This window comes from Lytechinus variegatus, chromosome 12 (assembly GCF_018143015.1).
Source record: "Lytechinus variegatus isolate NC3 chromosome 12, Lvar_3.0, whole genome shotgun sequence".
In the NCBI taxonomy this organism is placed as follows: domain Eukaryota; kingdom Metazoa; phylum Echinodermata; class Echinoidea; order Temnopleuroida; family Toxopneustidae; genus Lytechinus; species Lytechinus variegatus.
In genome coordinates, this window is record NC_054751.1 from 27,356,055 (window position 1) to 27,372,105 (window position 16,051).

The 16,051-nt window shown below is 37.7% G+C and overlaps 1 protein-coding gene across 1 annotated transcript in view; it reads left to right on the forward strand.

Annotated features, from left to right (window-relative positions):
* The window catches only part of LOC121425249, a 42,159-nt gene that overhangs the window by 7,321 nt on the left and 18,787 nt on the right, over positions 1-16,051 (forward strand). Inside the window, exons 2-13 of the mRNA XM_041621269.1 lie at positions 2,674-2,823; positions 5,217-5,289; positions 6,657-6,765; positions 7,525-7,690; positions 8,765-8,840; positions 10,621-10,870; positions 11,509-11,745; positions 12,237-12,384; positions 13,111-13,227; positions 13,631-13,837; positions 14,394-14,587; positions 15,630-15,657. Of these exons, the coding sequence (XP_041477203.1) occupies positions 2,674-2,823; positions 5,217-5,289; positions 6,657-6,765; positions 7,525-7,690; positions 8,765-8,840; positions 10,621-10,870; positions 11,509-11,745; positions 12,237-12,384; positions 13,111-13,227; positions 13,631-13,837; positions 14,394-14,587; positions 15,630-15,657 (1,755 nt within the window). The remainder of the gene's footprint in view (positions 1-2,673; positions 2,824-5,216; positions 5,290-6,656; positions 6,766-7,524; positions 7,691-8,764; positions 8,841-10,620; positions 10,871-11,508; positions 11,746-12,236; positions 12,385-13,110; positions 13,228-13,630; positions 13,838-14,393; positions 14,588-15,629; positions 15,658-16,051) is intronic.

The window sequence follows — 16,051 nt, forward strand, 5'->3', positions numbered from 1 at the left end:
TGAAATATGAATCGTATTTTCTCCTCATTGTCCTGTAAAACAGGACAATGAGGAGAAAATAAGATTTCATATAAGAAATAAGAAAATAAGATGTCATTATGAAAGATTTCTGCCTAAATGAGACAGAAAATCGTGTACAACTCTTGAACGCACACACAGGTCACGGAGTGACCCTGAGTGCAAACAGCTGACTGTGTTACAACTTAGGGGTGATACATTTTCTTAATAGGGGTGATCAAACTCACTGGAGGGACTTAATTCACTTATAACAAAGAAATGTGTACTACAGTACTCCTGTTGAATGCTCTGATGAAAATTATATGAGTTTCACATTCATTTAAACGGGAGGACAAGATTATTGTATATATCGAGTGCATTATGCATAAATCATACTACCATTGCGACCCCTGCCCGGCCGATGGTTCAGGCATGACGATCCTGAGTGACGTCACCGATAGAGACCTCAAATGCCAGGAGAGCCTATTCGACAACTAACTTCATCTAAAAAACACGTATTGATCTAACATCCAATGGGGAAATGGCTTTCATTTTCGTGAAATATACACTCCATTCTTCATTAAATCTTTCACCCCGTTGTTAACTGCCCGTTCATTCTCGAGCAATGGGGGAATGAATACAGAGTGTCTCAAAGTTTGTGTGAAAAAAGGTGCATTGTCCATAGAACTTCTGCCAAAAAAGCAATGCGTAATTAAGGGAAAGATTAGCCCCCAAACACGAATAGATGAGTTAATCAAATGGAATGAATCATGAAAATCAGTGAAATATAGTTTCTCCTGTACTCATTACTGAATACCCCGACTTGATACGATAAATTTTTCCCCCTCTCCATCAACTTTTAAGAAAAAGGGTGCATATTTTCATAAAAATATCATGTGTTATATCGACGGACGCCCGTGCGTACGAGCATGAGGAAGCCAAATGTCTCGTATTTTTCATAATGTTTCTGAACATGTGGTATTATGGGGTCCGATCACTTGACCGAAGGTCCGCGAGGCCGAGGGTCCGCGAGACCGAGGGACCGCGAGACCGAGGGTCCGCGAGAACGACTTTTTTCCCCTTCATCGGTTGCCGCAGTCGAGTAGTTTAAGACGCCTTGTTGCAGTGGCGTAACATGTGCATGTTACGGGGGGGGGCGGTGGTGAGCACACGAATCATGCGAAACACGTACTGCACGCACGAAACATCTCTCTAGGGGGGGTGCAGGGAGGGGGTGTTTCTGCTACTTACAGTTACGATCAGAGGCGTCAATCCTGGGGGGGGGGGGCAAAACGATATGTTTTTTGCCCCCCAATAATTCCGGATGTGTAAAAATAAAATAAGATTGTAATGTTAGACAGAAATCGGCAAGCGAAATTGAGATGCACAACTCGTTCTTTATTCAAAATCGTGCTCAAAATGTCCGTTTTTCAGAGTGGAATATAAAAATTTTCAGCTCGCGTTTCGCGCTTGCATCACTTCTTTAGCAATAAACCCATACTTTTCATGATTAAATAGGTGAATATGATGTCCCGTTTTCATGTAAACCTAAAAAAACAACTCACGCTTCGATTTGCAATAATATTTGGTTGGATATACATATGGTTCCATATTAAAAACGTCAATTAAACTGTCAAGTTTTTTTCAGATCGGAATATCAAAATTTTCACCTCGCGCGCTTGCGTCAATTGTTCTTTTAGTTACCCATCTTAATCATTGTTACCAAAATGCTTGGAATATCAAGCTTCGACCGGCAACCGATGAAGAGAAGAAAAGTCGGCCTCGCGGACCTTCGGCCTCGCGGGCCTTCGGTCTCGCGGCCGACCCTCGGTCTCGCGGACCCTCGGTCTAGTGGACCTTCGGACTAGCGGGCTGTCACCGGTATTATGTTGCCGTTATGTTGTTTAACATTGTTTGGTTCAGTCAGTCAAGTTGACCCATTCTGTCAAATCTGTAAAAATATTGAAATATTGAATAATTCAAACAATATAAAAAACAAAAGAAATAATGAGTTAGGCCTTTAGGGACATCATTGATTCTCTCATTCACATATGACTAAGCGTTCATATAACTATTTTGTGGAAAAATAAGAAAAAAAAAGAAATGTCATAACTTTCTTATTTTATATCCGATTTTGATGAAATTGTCAGCATTATGTTTGTCAGAATATTTTCATTTAACCAATATTTTTCTGACGGGTGGACTTAACCTTATTAAGTCGTGTTATGAGTAATTTCAGAGGTATATGGGGGTATATGAGAAGGGTATAAAAAATGCTGAAGACTTTGAAACATATAGACTTAGTCCCCCCCCCGCCCTAGAAATGTAATTAAGCTGCACAGCAAAAACTGTGGTGTTAACCGGTGTACATAGAGGACCAGTACACCAGTTATTTTGCACCGGTGTTAAATTGGTGGTGTTAGTTTTACACCTATAAGTGTTATTACAACACCTTTTGTTGTTACATTTACACTCTTTGGTGTTATGTTTAATCTCTAGGGTGTAATTTTAACACCTCAGGGTGTGGTCCTCTATCAACAATTGGTGTCAGTTTTAACACCGCAGTTTTTACAGTGTGGCAATGTACATGTCATGATGTTAATTTGATTGATAATTGCATTCTGTAAATACTAGTAAGCTAATCAGATCATTCCGCCCTTTCCCTTCCTTTCATAGTTGCAACCCGTACCGACGCTCAGAGCGACTATCACGGCAAACTTGTGGGATCATTTGGAGCAACTGTACATGATGTTGCAGGTACAATTTACGCAGAGGACGATCAGACGATAAGAATCATAGGATTCTCTTATGATGGGACAGCTCCAGGTAAATATATTGGCTGAAAATCTTAGGATGAGAAAGACATGATTGTATTGCAGTGATAGATGATAATTAAAGGCGCGGGAGGGGGCGGGGATGCTGATGGATACCTGGAATCCCTCGAGGTGAAGAAACGATCAAGGAAAAGAAAGTTTTTAAGAAACGAAGGCGGCTGTAAGTGGACTGGGAACCGGAGGTCATGGTGATGGTGCTGATGACAGTGGATGGTGGTGAGTGGAGGTGATGATGATGATTATGATAATGATGTCCGTGCATGATGATGGTGGTGGTGGTGATGCTGCAGCTGCTGATGATAATGATGATGATGATAATTGATGGCGAGAGGGGAGATACTTGATGGTCGTGATGCATACCTGGAATCCCTTGAGGTGAAGAAACGAGCAAGGAAAAGAAAGTTCTAAGTTAAGAAACAAAGACGGCCGTAAAGTGGACTGGACACCGGAGGTCATGGTGGTGGTGCTGATGACAGTGGATGGTGGTGGTGGTGATGATGATGCTGGTGAATGATGATGATGTTGGTGTTGGTGTTGATGCTGCAGCTGCTGATGATGATAATGGTGGTGATGATAATGATGTTGGTGCATGATGACGATGGTGGTGGTGGTGATGCTGCAGCTGCTGATGATGATGATGTTGGTTGATAATGATAATGATGGTGGTATATAGTGATGTTATTGTTTACCGGACTGCTATAAGAAAGCACGAAAGCATGTGAGCAAGCAACCAGGGGACCAATGGCTTAAAGTTCTCTCTGAGGGACCTGGTAATGGGGATAAATGCCTTATACCAAAGGGCACTAGCACACCACTTGGGAATCGAACCCGAGTCACCGGATCTGAAACCCCCGCAATACCGACTGAGCTATCGCACCTCCATAAATGGTGATAGTGGTAATGATGATGCTAATGATATGGTGATGGGGATAATGATTATGTTGATGATAGGCCTGTTGTGATGGTGATGATGAAAATTGATGTAGGCCTACACGTTGGTTGTAATTATATGACCACCAGCCTGTTGATGTCCATGATGCATGATAATGTTGGATGATGATGTCAGTGTGCATGATGATTGTGCTAGTGGTAGTGGTGGTGATAATGGCAGTGGCGTACCTAGGGGGGGGAATAGGTATTCAAGCACGTCAGGGGGGGCCGGGGCAAAATAGGTTTTAAGCTCGTCAGGGGGGCAGGGATATTTTGCATGGGTTGTGACTCTCATCAGGAGGGGGGGCAGACTGCCCCCTCTGGCCCCCCCATAGGTACGCTAGTGGATAATGGTGATAGTCGTTTTGATGATGGGGGTTGTACGCGATGATGGTGTGACAGTGATAATGGTGCATGTTGGTGATGGTGGCGGTGATGGAACTGGCGTTGGTGATGGTGGTGATCTAATGGTGGGGATGATGGTCATGATGATGATGTCGATCAGGGGTGGATCCAGGAATTTTTGAAAGGGGGGGCACATTTTCCTGAGGAAAAATTTCACAAAAAATTTGACAAGCATAAAAAAGACGGTTTTAACTAAAAATTCAGCTGATATTGTCCCAAAAAAATTAATTGACAAGCAAAAAAAAGGGTCTTCACTTTCAAAAGGAGGGGGGCATGCTTATGTTTTAACAGCATTTTTAAATCACAAATTTTGATTTTAAAAGATGACAACAGTATTTATCGATTGATCATTTTGAAGAATTTTCTTGTTCATGCATATTCATAGTATATGGCAGTATGCAGAAATTTCATCGAAGGGAGGGGGGGAAGGGCATAATGCTTATAAAAATTCAAAATGCTTAAAATGAACTTAAAGCGAGGGAGCAAATTGACCGAGCTTGTCATGATGGTTTTGCTCGCTAGTATTTGCATGGCATATCAGACTCAAAACTTTAAAAAGTTTTAAATCCCAAACTCCTGATAATAATATTCTCTTATGTATTTCTGCCAAACCTTCATCAAATGAACTTGTTTTCTGCTGTTGTTAAAATCACTTTGACACCAGGGCAAATATTAAATATAGTTTTCGCATTCTCTACATGCATTTGGGGACGTCGTGGTCTAGTGGTTAAGACTCGTCTTTCAATCTGAAGGACATGGGTTCGATTTCAAGCCATGGCATGTTTTCCTTCAGCAAGAAATTTACCCACATTGTGCTGCACTCGACCCAGGTGAGGTAAATGGGTACTGGCAGAAAGTAATTCCTAAAAAAAGCTGTGGGCGCAGGAATCGGTAGACTACCTTAGCCGGGGTAATATACGTAGGACCTTGAGCACCCAGCAAGCTACTAGGTTGATACTTGTGCTATACAAACACTTTATTATTTTTTTCATTATCATGTAAAAGTAAACGTCTTGCATATTTCTTGTTTTATTTTACTGTCATGAATAGATGCATTCTTATGGGGAGGAGAGACTAGCATGCCAACCAGCGATGGATTCCCCATCTATATACAAGATGGAATGTAAGTTATGTTGTGTGTGTCAATTACGAATGTGAAAAAGTGTGTCAATTACGAATGTGAAAACTTTTAAGAAGTTTTGATCACACTGATTTACTCTCTACAGAACCAAACAATTCAAACAATGAGTGAACAATTCACTCTGCCTCAGATGGAGCACAAATTCAATAGATGTCTTTCACTTGTTGTCAGTAGCGTGATTAAAGTGATTGGTTAACATTGGCTCGACTTTAAAAAATCTGAGCTAGAAGGTCACATTTGTCACCTGTGTCTGTGATATGTTACAAAAATAAAGCCCAAAAAAAATTGCGTTCAAAAATAATTATTTAGTGCTTCAAAAATTGAAATATAAAGTGAACGGAAACACCATCTTAATTTCATCCCATACACTTATGTGTACTATTTAGGTGTCTATAAGACGCCTTTTTACAAAATCTGGGTTTGCCTTGTAGTTTTAGCTTTTCATTCTCAAAAATGGTTGTTTTCAGGGTTTATTAGTTCTAATACATGCACTTGTACACATGTTTCATCTTGGTTTGAGAATTTTTTAAATCGGCTGCTCACAAAGTTAAACAATACCTTTAACCAAAATATTTGAGGGAGTTAATCAGCCAAACATGGTGTATGGGAGGAATATTCTTAAATGCTGCAAGTGAGTGATGTGAGCAAGCACCTTCAAATGAATGTGGTACAGGAGTGATTCTGCCCTTGGCAGGAAAAGAGATAAAAAGTGAAATTTTGTGTAAAAAAATTAAGAAAATGTAAAAAACAAATGTCTTATTTACTTTGTTTAGAGACTTGTTCATATTGGAGCATTTTTACGTAATTTTGCACCCGGGGGGGGGGGGGGGGGCAGTCAAATATATTGTTTAACACACACGTGACCAAGGAATTTCCAAACACCCCCTCTACAAGTTTTTTTTCTGTGTGTAAAATAACCCCCTACACAAGTTTTTTGCTGGCTTTGTTAACACATTTTGACCCCTAACCAAGTTGTCGCCAAAATATTACCTCGGGGGGGGGGGAAGCTTGGGGGAAAAACATACCCTGAACATGTTTGGCTAGTCTTTTCAACGAAAGCTTTGGGGGAAAAAAAACATACCCTAAGTAGGTTGGACACCGCAATTTACCATTTACCAGTCTTTCAAGACCACCCTTTTTCTTGAAAATCACTTTTTTTACCCTTAATGTGCGAACCGCGTCCAAAACTGAAAAACACCCCTTTAAACACCCTTTTTTGGGTCAAATATTTGACTGGCCCCCCGGGATTTTACATAAACAATGCAAAAGCATACAATATATATATGTAGGATGAAGTCAGTTGAAACTTTTGGTTATTTTCATCATTCTCTCTCTTAATTTTATTTCAGAGAGGAAAAACTTGGCTATTACTCTGACGTCGATATCACCGTCACTCTTCCTTCCTCGAGGTCTCTCGCAGATCTGAATTATATCTCGGTCTGGTGTCGGGAATTCGCGGTAATTATTTTTATTTCTTCTGCCCTTACGTTAATGTATTTATTAAGGAGGAAGTAGATACATTACAATTTCAAATTCTTTTCTAAATCAAGAAGGTTTTATAGGCCTATAATTGTTATGAAATTCCACTAATAGATTTAATTTTGAATGATTTTTACATTGCAATTCATAATCTATATTGAGAATATATGCTCACCCATGCTAGCATTAAACTTAGAAATATGAAATGATAATCTGTTAATATTATAATATCCAAATAGTGTGCGGCAATTTTGATTTCAACTGTGAATTCAAAGATGATACATGGGTCTAAATTTTACAAATTTTTCAAAAAGGATTAAAAGATGGAGTCCATTTGAATTCAAGCTGACAGCTTCCCTTCTCTCTCTACCACAACAATCTCCCTGATCGCTCATTTGTCCTCCATTTTTTCCCTTCCCTTTTCTCTTCTTCATCACCTTACCTTCATGCCCTCTACCAAAACCCCCTTTTATCCCACACCTTTTCCTCCTGCTCTTTAAGCATGTTAAGGAAAAATGTATTTTTTAATGATATGATCATGGTGATTCCAAAATATTAATTCTTGTACTGATAGCAATTGTAAAAGAAAATATAAACCTATTTTTTTTTAAATATTAAGTAGTATTTGACAGTGTTTTGTAATAAATTCACTGTGGATATTTGTTACTGTAATTTGTATGTGAACGGAAAGGAATAAATCTTGATCTGAATGTCAATTCTCAATTACCTTCTTTGCAGGCCGATTTTGGACATGTTGTATTCCCGCAAGGTTTTGAACCACCTTCCCCATACAACCTTGGAGTTCTTCCTACATTTTCCCACCGAACGTCTGCTACAGCCGTGACAGTCCTTGATCCAAAGAGACTCAAGTTTGAAGATCTGTACTACGATGGGTTTGGGCCAGGTAAGATGTATGGTAAATTGCCAGTTGGTCTTGATCTATTAGGGGTGTGAGTGTTCAGATTTTTATCTGATATCAGATTTTTTGTTTTGATTTTCAGCTTAATATCAGTTTTTTTTTTTTGGTTTTCTTCTGTACAAAAAGTATGGGAGCTCTTTATATTTCAGACTTTTTCAATACTCTTCAGCTTTTTTCAGATCTTTTTATTTGTGACCACATACACCCCTGATCTATAAACATGCTTGTCTACATTCTATCCGGTCCCATATCCCAATATCGTCAACAGTTAACTTACTTTACATCATCGGTGGTCATCCAAACTGTCATATCGCGAAAGAATATTGTGAAACGCATTCCGGAGAAATTGAACTTTATTTTCTTGCTATTTTATTATAATTTCCACTTTTTGTCCCAAGCCTTGCAAGATTTTTATTGCTAGAAAAAAAGATAGTAAGAATGACCAAGACAAGTGCTCTAACATTGGTATCTTTATTCTTATACAGAACTAAGAATCACAGAAATTTTAGCAAAAAAAAGCTACAATGCTTGTAATTTCAGTTTGAGCGGTAAAGATTATTTCCTGTACAAAAATGCCACAGGGAAAACAATGCTGACTGTTTGAAGTATGCGCAAACAGCAAAACGTTGTGTCGCTCTTTTTCGTGCAAAGTCAATTCATGCAGATATGATGGTTAGCTGCTGACCGTGTACTTGCATATTAAGTGCACGAAAAATCCAAAATATCTCATGAAGTAAACTTAATTTGCTGCCTATAAATTTAACTATATAGAGAGCAGGATTTGTACTTTATACAATATACAATATTTTGACTAATACCCGATGGTTCGTATGGTCGCCATGGAAAATTACTTGGTCTACACCTGCTCGTCTACACTGTACATTCTGTTTGATCTTATCCCACATTTATTGTCGTATCCCAGTTTGTCAACAACCATATTGTCTATTACCTATTTGATCTAAATTGTCATCTAGATCTAGCCCATTTGTCGATTTGTTTGTCTCTGAAAAGACAGTTGATTTATTGCAAAATTATTGTTTAACCTTCTGCATTTTACAGACGCCTACTTCTGGGTGGGACCAGGCAGCACACCAACGTATTATAACAGTTACAGAACATACGATGAAACAGGACAGTAAGTTATCACTATATCATATTGGATGGCTCAGAATAGAGGATATGAATATAGTTCACATTTTTGGGAAAATTGCACCTATCATAGATAAGCGCAATATTTTTACCATAATGGGAGTATTACTTCCTGTATCCCAAGAAGAAAAGCTATCCAATATGATTAGAAATATCTGAAAGGAAATATATTCATTAGACTTGTAAGGTTGTAAAAGTTATATGTTTGGAGGTACGTAAATAAAATCCCACCGCTGCCACCAGTTGTAAGGCTGAGAAAATTATAAGTTTGGAGTTGAAAATAAAGTTCTAAGTCAGCAAACTCAATTATCAAACTGAAGAGGGAAATAAGTGAAACAGATGCAAAATGAAGAGAACTTAAACTGAAGAAGTCCGGTAGTGTACTGTTTAATATCTGGGCTGCTTTGCCTCAGCTAAAATCAAATCATTCTATAATTTACATAAATATTTAAATTAGAAATAACAACCAATCAAACTAAAGAAAATGGAAGGATCGAACTAAAATGTAAGAACCCAATTCATAAGATAAACCAATAAGGAATGAGATGAGATGACAAAGATGTCTGGTGATTATGTAATAATGGAAGTAGAAACTAAGGGGTCAGGTGATGAGGGATGGAATGAGTGGAACACCTGAAGAGAGAATAGAGAATTTAGGAATGAAGATGACAAAAGAGAATTGGAGGAAAGGCATTCAGAGAAGAATGAATGGCAACTGAATATCCTTAAACTCAAATAACCTAAGTTCAGACTGCAAGGGCAGTGCTGAAAAGAAATGCAAATGAACTAAGTCTAGACAGAACAGAAATGTAAAACAGCTGAAGAATAAAGGAAAACCAAAATAGCAAAATAACCATCCTACACTATGCAATGCGGTACAATATTGCTCCACATGTTTTTGATTAAAAAAATGGTTGACATAATGGGTAGAGGAGAAATAATACAAAGGAGAAAAAAAATCCAGTTTGAATGAATATTGGATAGGCCTATATGCATACCAATGGGAAAGTGGACTGGAGATGGTGTGCTCTACCCTATACACTGAAAAAAATGCTCTGCTTGTTTATCTTAAGTAAAATTGGAAATTTTCGTAACTTCATTAGAGTACATGGCTGTTCAGATACTACGGTCATTGAGGTTGGAGCACTGCTTGTTCTACTACTACTTCCTCAATTACTAGATTTTCCAAAAAAAAAATCATCCCTCTTCTCCCCTCCATCTCTTTCTCTCCAGCATCCTCCTCCTCCACCCTTCCACTTTCAATTGCAGGAGTAGAAGGTAGAAAAGGGGAGGAGGTGTAAGCCATTTCTCAATTAGCTCAAGAGCAACTTTTCGTGGTTAGATTTCTTCTTTTTTGGTCAAATTGGATAGGATTTATTGGATTATATTCAAGAAGATATTACATTATGTAAGCCATTGCCGTAAATCCATGACTTCATACTATTCAAATGGGGGGGGGGGGGGGGATGACACAATAGATCATCCCCCTGAACAATAGTTTGTCTGCTTGGATTTATGCCAGTGATGTAAGCTGAGCTTGCCTCTAATAGAAGATAACATATCATAGACCAGTTGGCAGGACTTGTAGGTTGAATGAATTTATAATTGGAAAGCTCTGCTCATGCAAATATTTCTAAATATGAAATGGCATATTATAATCTTCATTACTTATAACATTCTTCCTACAATAATGTACTTACATATCTTGCCCCCCCCCAAAAAAATAATTCTACGTGAGTGAGAAATTAACAATTCATTTCTTTCAGAATCAAAGTACTCGGGGCATATTCGGGTCAAACCATCACCATCAATCTTCTTGAAAACATCACTGTATTTGACATCGGCCATATTGGACTTTGGTGCGTCAGATTCAGAGAAGACTTCGGCCATGTTGACATTCCTAACGAGAACGTACTCAACATTCCACCCTTACCACTGCCAGTTCCTCCCACAACAACGACGATAGTTACTACAACGACAGCAACTATAACGACTACCAGTACAGCAGCTCCTTCGGTAAGACAATCAAGTGTCTTACAAATAGGGACAGTAAATCCCATAATTTAAGATATAATTTTTTTAAAATTATCAGATTAGATGGATGCCAAATGTGCCCTGTGTGATGTATTTTTCTTTATTCCTTGAGTTGGGGTGATTGGCAGGGGCCGCGGAACGGTTTTCAAAGTCGGGGGGCTAACCATGCAAAAAATCACAATCATATGGTCATTTTTACGTTTGTGTACACAGTTTTGGAAAAAAGTGGGGTGGTGAAGCACCAACAGCTAAACCCCCCCCCCCCGCTTCCGCGGCCCCTGATTGGGATGCATCATTTAAGGTTCATTATAATTTTTTTGCACATAGAATGATATCTGATTGTGATATTTGCTTTGTCAGCCACACCCCCCCCCCATTTTCAAAACTGTATCGTGGCCTCTGGCACATATTTAATTGTATAGATTTGCTGTTTTGAAGAGTTTTAAAAGAATAGATAAATAGTATTTTTCTGAGTCTCTATAGCATGTTCTTCTAATAATAATAATAATGTCATGACTAATTTATAACACTTAAATCTACATAATTTTGGACTAGGGAATTTACTGGAAATTAATAATAATATACCTGCAATAATGGTTTCTTACTGTGGTTGATTTCAGTTCTGCAATTGCGAAACGTTGGATTCTGAGTTTGAAGTCTGCTGGTATATCGACGGGGACGACATCGTCATTCGTCACAGCACCCCCAGTACGGATGACAATGACGGAATGTACAGCGCATTCGGCATCAGTGGGTTGTCAACAAGAACTGAAATGGTCGGCGGCGATGTCACAGTTACCTTTGTCAACAATGGAGTTCCAATGGCTGTTGATTATTACCTGGATTCTAAGGCCCAAGTAAGAGTCTTGAAAGATCTTTGTATTTTGGTGAAAGTCTAGATTTTAATAATTCACATGCAACACATACTTTAAAAAGATGTTATCACCACTTAACAATGAATATGTGTAGAGTATTTTGCTTTGTACAAACTACTTGTTTTCATAATTTTAAGCTTTGTTTAAAAATTAAATTTTTGTTTCACATAAAGATTTTGTTCAAAATCAAAATTATTCATTGTCGGCACTCTAAATGATGATAATGGAAAATGTTCATAGTGGTTGTACTTGTGTACTATTACGTAATGATAAAACAAAACTTGATCTTTGATGAAGAACTCGCTTAATTTCAAAATATATTGCTATGTTTTCTTAACAGAAGTGATAAAACTCAATCTCCCTTACAATGTGTGGAATATTTATTTTGCCATTTGTATTTATGAAAATATTTTATGTCAATCAAACCATGAACTGTCTTTATTGTATACCTGTACATTGTTCCTTTCTCTAAGTGTTCACCTCAGAATGGTGCCGGCTCCTGCCCTGATGTCCTCCCATCAAACCCGGCCAGACAGGCCAGTGATGATGTCACACTTGTAAACGCTTCGAGTGTCAATGGAAATACCCATATCATATATCGGAGACCCCTCGCTGCTAGTGGTAAGGCCCAAATGATAGCTTTAACGATTACGATTTTCATTTAAGCTTGGTTGATTAGGACTTTAAACCAAGATTTGAGATTCAATATTCATTTCATTTCACTCAGATAAGATGAACGGATCTATATAGTTGAGAAATGAGTTATAGCAGAACAAATCCGTACATATATTTAATAAAAAGTTCAAAATTTGGACAAGCAAAAAGAAGCATCTAAATACATACACCCAGCTCTAACGCATTTAAAAAAGAAACTTGACATATTTGAATGGAGATAAAAATCTAAGATTAAACACAAAGCTCCCACGACATTATGCCTCAGAAATAATTACTTAAAAATGAACAGTTGAGCTATGCTAGGTTTCTTACACTGATTGTGTTTCATGCAAATTTAATTACTGTCATATTTAGACTATCTAATGTCATGGCCAAGAGAAGGTAGAATCATCGTCTTTTATAAGGGGATCAGAATTACGATTTGAACATGAAATTATTGCTTTTTAAATTGTTCCTTTTTTTATTACTCGAGTTCAAGAAAAAAACTAAACCCCCTTCTTCACTTGCGAAAGATATATCTATCAAACTTTTTTTATAAATTATCATTTATCAAGGCATCATGAAAAAAAATTTTTTCACATGTTTTCTTTCTTGTTTTTTTTTTGTAGGATCGACTATTTCCTCAATGAAATGAGCTAAAAGTTTGTGTTTGTTCCTTTCTTTTTTTTTTAGATGTGACGTATGACAAAGCAATTTCCACAACTGGACCTACTTACGTCATCTGGGCCCGAGGACTTATCAATGCTGATGGCCGTGTTTCGTATCATGGAGTACAGCAACGCTCCCCAGGTAGGTTAGAAGTGGTGCAAGTGAAGCGCTGTGGCCCAGTGGATTAGTCTCTGGACTTTGAAACAGAGGGTCGTGAGTTCGAATCCCAGCCATATGACGTAATTTCCTTTGGCAAGAAATTTATCCACATTGTGCTGCTCTTGACCCTGAAAAAAGTGCTCAGTGATTTGAAGGATGTGCTCTTACATGTAATTAAGTTTTTGGTTGATGTTTGAATGGCTTTTCAATTAAAAAGAACTATAATATAATATCAGTACGAGATCATATAAAAACTATACATATTCAACAAGACTTCAAGAATTAATATCAAAGATGCATGTATTTATTATTTGACCTTATGCCTTTTTGAAATTTAGGTCTAACTCCTAAAAAAAAAATGTTTTCCAACCTTTTGTCTTAAAAGCCACATCGAATCTCCAGATTGATTTTAATCGAGTCAGCACAACATGTGCCCCAGAGACCATACCCACACCCAGTAACCACACCCAGACCACACCCACTGGTGAGATGGAGGGCTGGACCATTGAGGGTATCGTGGAGCCCCAAGATGCTACCTTCACGGTCGAGATGGGATTAACAGGGGGTCAAAAGGGGTACAATTATATAACTGGTAAGAGTCAAATTTCATATGTGGTAGATTAGGGATCACACACTCAGGTGTGCTAGATTCTTCCTCTCAACTTCAATTTATAGCTTTTATTCACAATTAAAACACACTCATATTACACCATAGGTTCATATGGTGAAGCGAGTTGACATATTTCTGTAGTATATTATGCATACATCTTCCTTACATGTATTTGCATTTTTTAATGTCTGTCACAAATTTTTAATTTTTTTGAGATACGAATGACAAACTACACCCTGAATAGACCGATTATGGTCTGATACTTGTAACGATTTCTGGATCAGACCTAATTCTTTTTTATATTGCATCGAACATTATTCCTATTTTGACCTCAAATGGGGTATTAATTCACTGGTCACTCTCTGTTTATTGGATCATTTAGAATGCAGGGATCTAAAAATTTGTGCATTATAAATTTTGAATGAATTTGATACCAATTATCTCCTTATTTTTTAACATGCATTGCCAAATTAAGATGTTTTTAACTATTTTGCACAACTCTTGTCTCGATCAACATAATCGATTATATATTGTATAGGATCTGTTGGTTGGGGTATTGCTTGGTTTATCAATGGGCGGCTGATACCAGAACTGACGTTGACTCGTGGTAAAACCTACACATTCTTGGTGAGTGGAGGGGATGATCCCACATTGAGTGCCAAATATCATCCATTCTACATCACCGATGACCCTAGTGGAGGCTACGCCCAGCTATCACAGGCGGAACAGGAGGTAAAGAAACTGGGAGCGGTATAAAACATATCACTGTATTGGTCGAATAATGCTCAGGGAACATGCGCTAATGCGAATCAATCAATGAGATTGTTTGTTAAATATTATGTGTTTTGGTTTATTGTTGTTTGTTTTCTGTATCTCATAATGTCCTGTTACTGTGGTCATCATATGTATATATTGTATGTTTTTTATGCTGATTAGGCCACCGAGAATAAATAAATATAAATAAATGTGAACGTCAGAACTTCAAATCACACTTTTAATACTCTTTGATAAGTGAAACACTACCCCCCCTCCTGCATGATGGTGTGAGTTCGTTCCAAAGGGTTTGCCTTGCAATAAAGGTGGGAAACAGTTCATGGTGTATCACGATATAATTAAAAAACACATGTAATGAAGATACGATTGTGGGATATAATAAAATAGAGAGTGTCGAGGGGGTTTGTAAGATAACTGATATTTTACCAGCTATCACAATTAGTAATTATTATTTTTTATAATTGTTGGTACAGAGCCCTGGTGTAGTAGTTCTGACTCTCGACTTGTAATCAAAGGGTCTTGTGTACTTCAAATCCCACCGCAGCCTAGTCTCTTTTGGCAAGGCATTAATGGCCTCAATGCACACTGGCTGGAATACTCTCCAGGGAGTGGGGAATGTGCATACATTGTATGCGGGAATGACTGATTGAATCCGATGACTGGGGTAATAATAAATATGTATTTGTACAAAGTATGTCTTAAATGCATTATAAATAAACAGATAATTATATTACTATTTCAAAATTCGTTTTAGTTTTATTATGCCCATTTCATTTTGTCCCCAACTTTTAATTATAAACAGAAATTAACAAGCTTAGAAACACCCGTAATGAGCGCCCTGTAATTGCTTTCTATTACAAGGTAGATATAACAATGGAATGGGATGGGGTACTGAAACACCCCCTTTTTTAGGTGCAAAGAAAGTTTTTTTATGACATCATGTTTATGAAAATCATTGTTGATCATATTACCTTCTCTTTCCTTTTCATTTTGCTTTCAGGAAATCCTAATCTTTGCTGGACCAGAAGGTATTTTCCCATGAATTTCTTCTTCTAAGAGCTATATTCTCATTATATTGTTATTTAAAAGTTGGAACTTAAAGATAAATTCCAGTTTTGGTAACGATCTCAAAATGACTTTTTACAGAATCTAATATAATGACCACCCAAGTGTCTGTTTGTATGAATAAAAAATATGTGCCAAAGGATTCCGGAAAAAACTGTGTAATTGCTGAGAAATAAGCAAAATAAGCGCAGATTCTGTCACTTCCGTCGGGTCTTTATTCCAGCAATAATAATACACTGTTCCACGTGTGCCTATCTGTGTTGGTGATATTCAGTGTGAACATTTTTCAGCGTAGATTTCAAGATTTCACAAAGTTCAGTTTATGTAACTGTACCACATCTAGATCCTCGATGATAT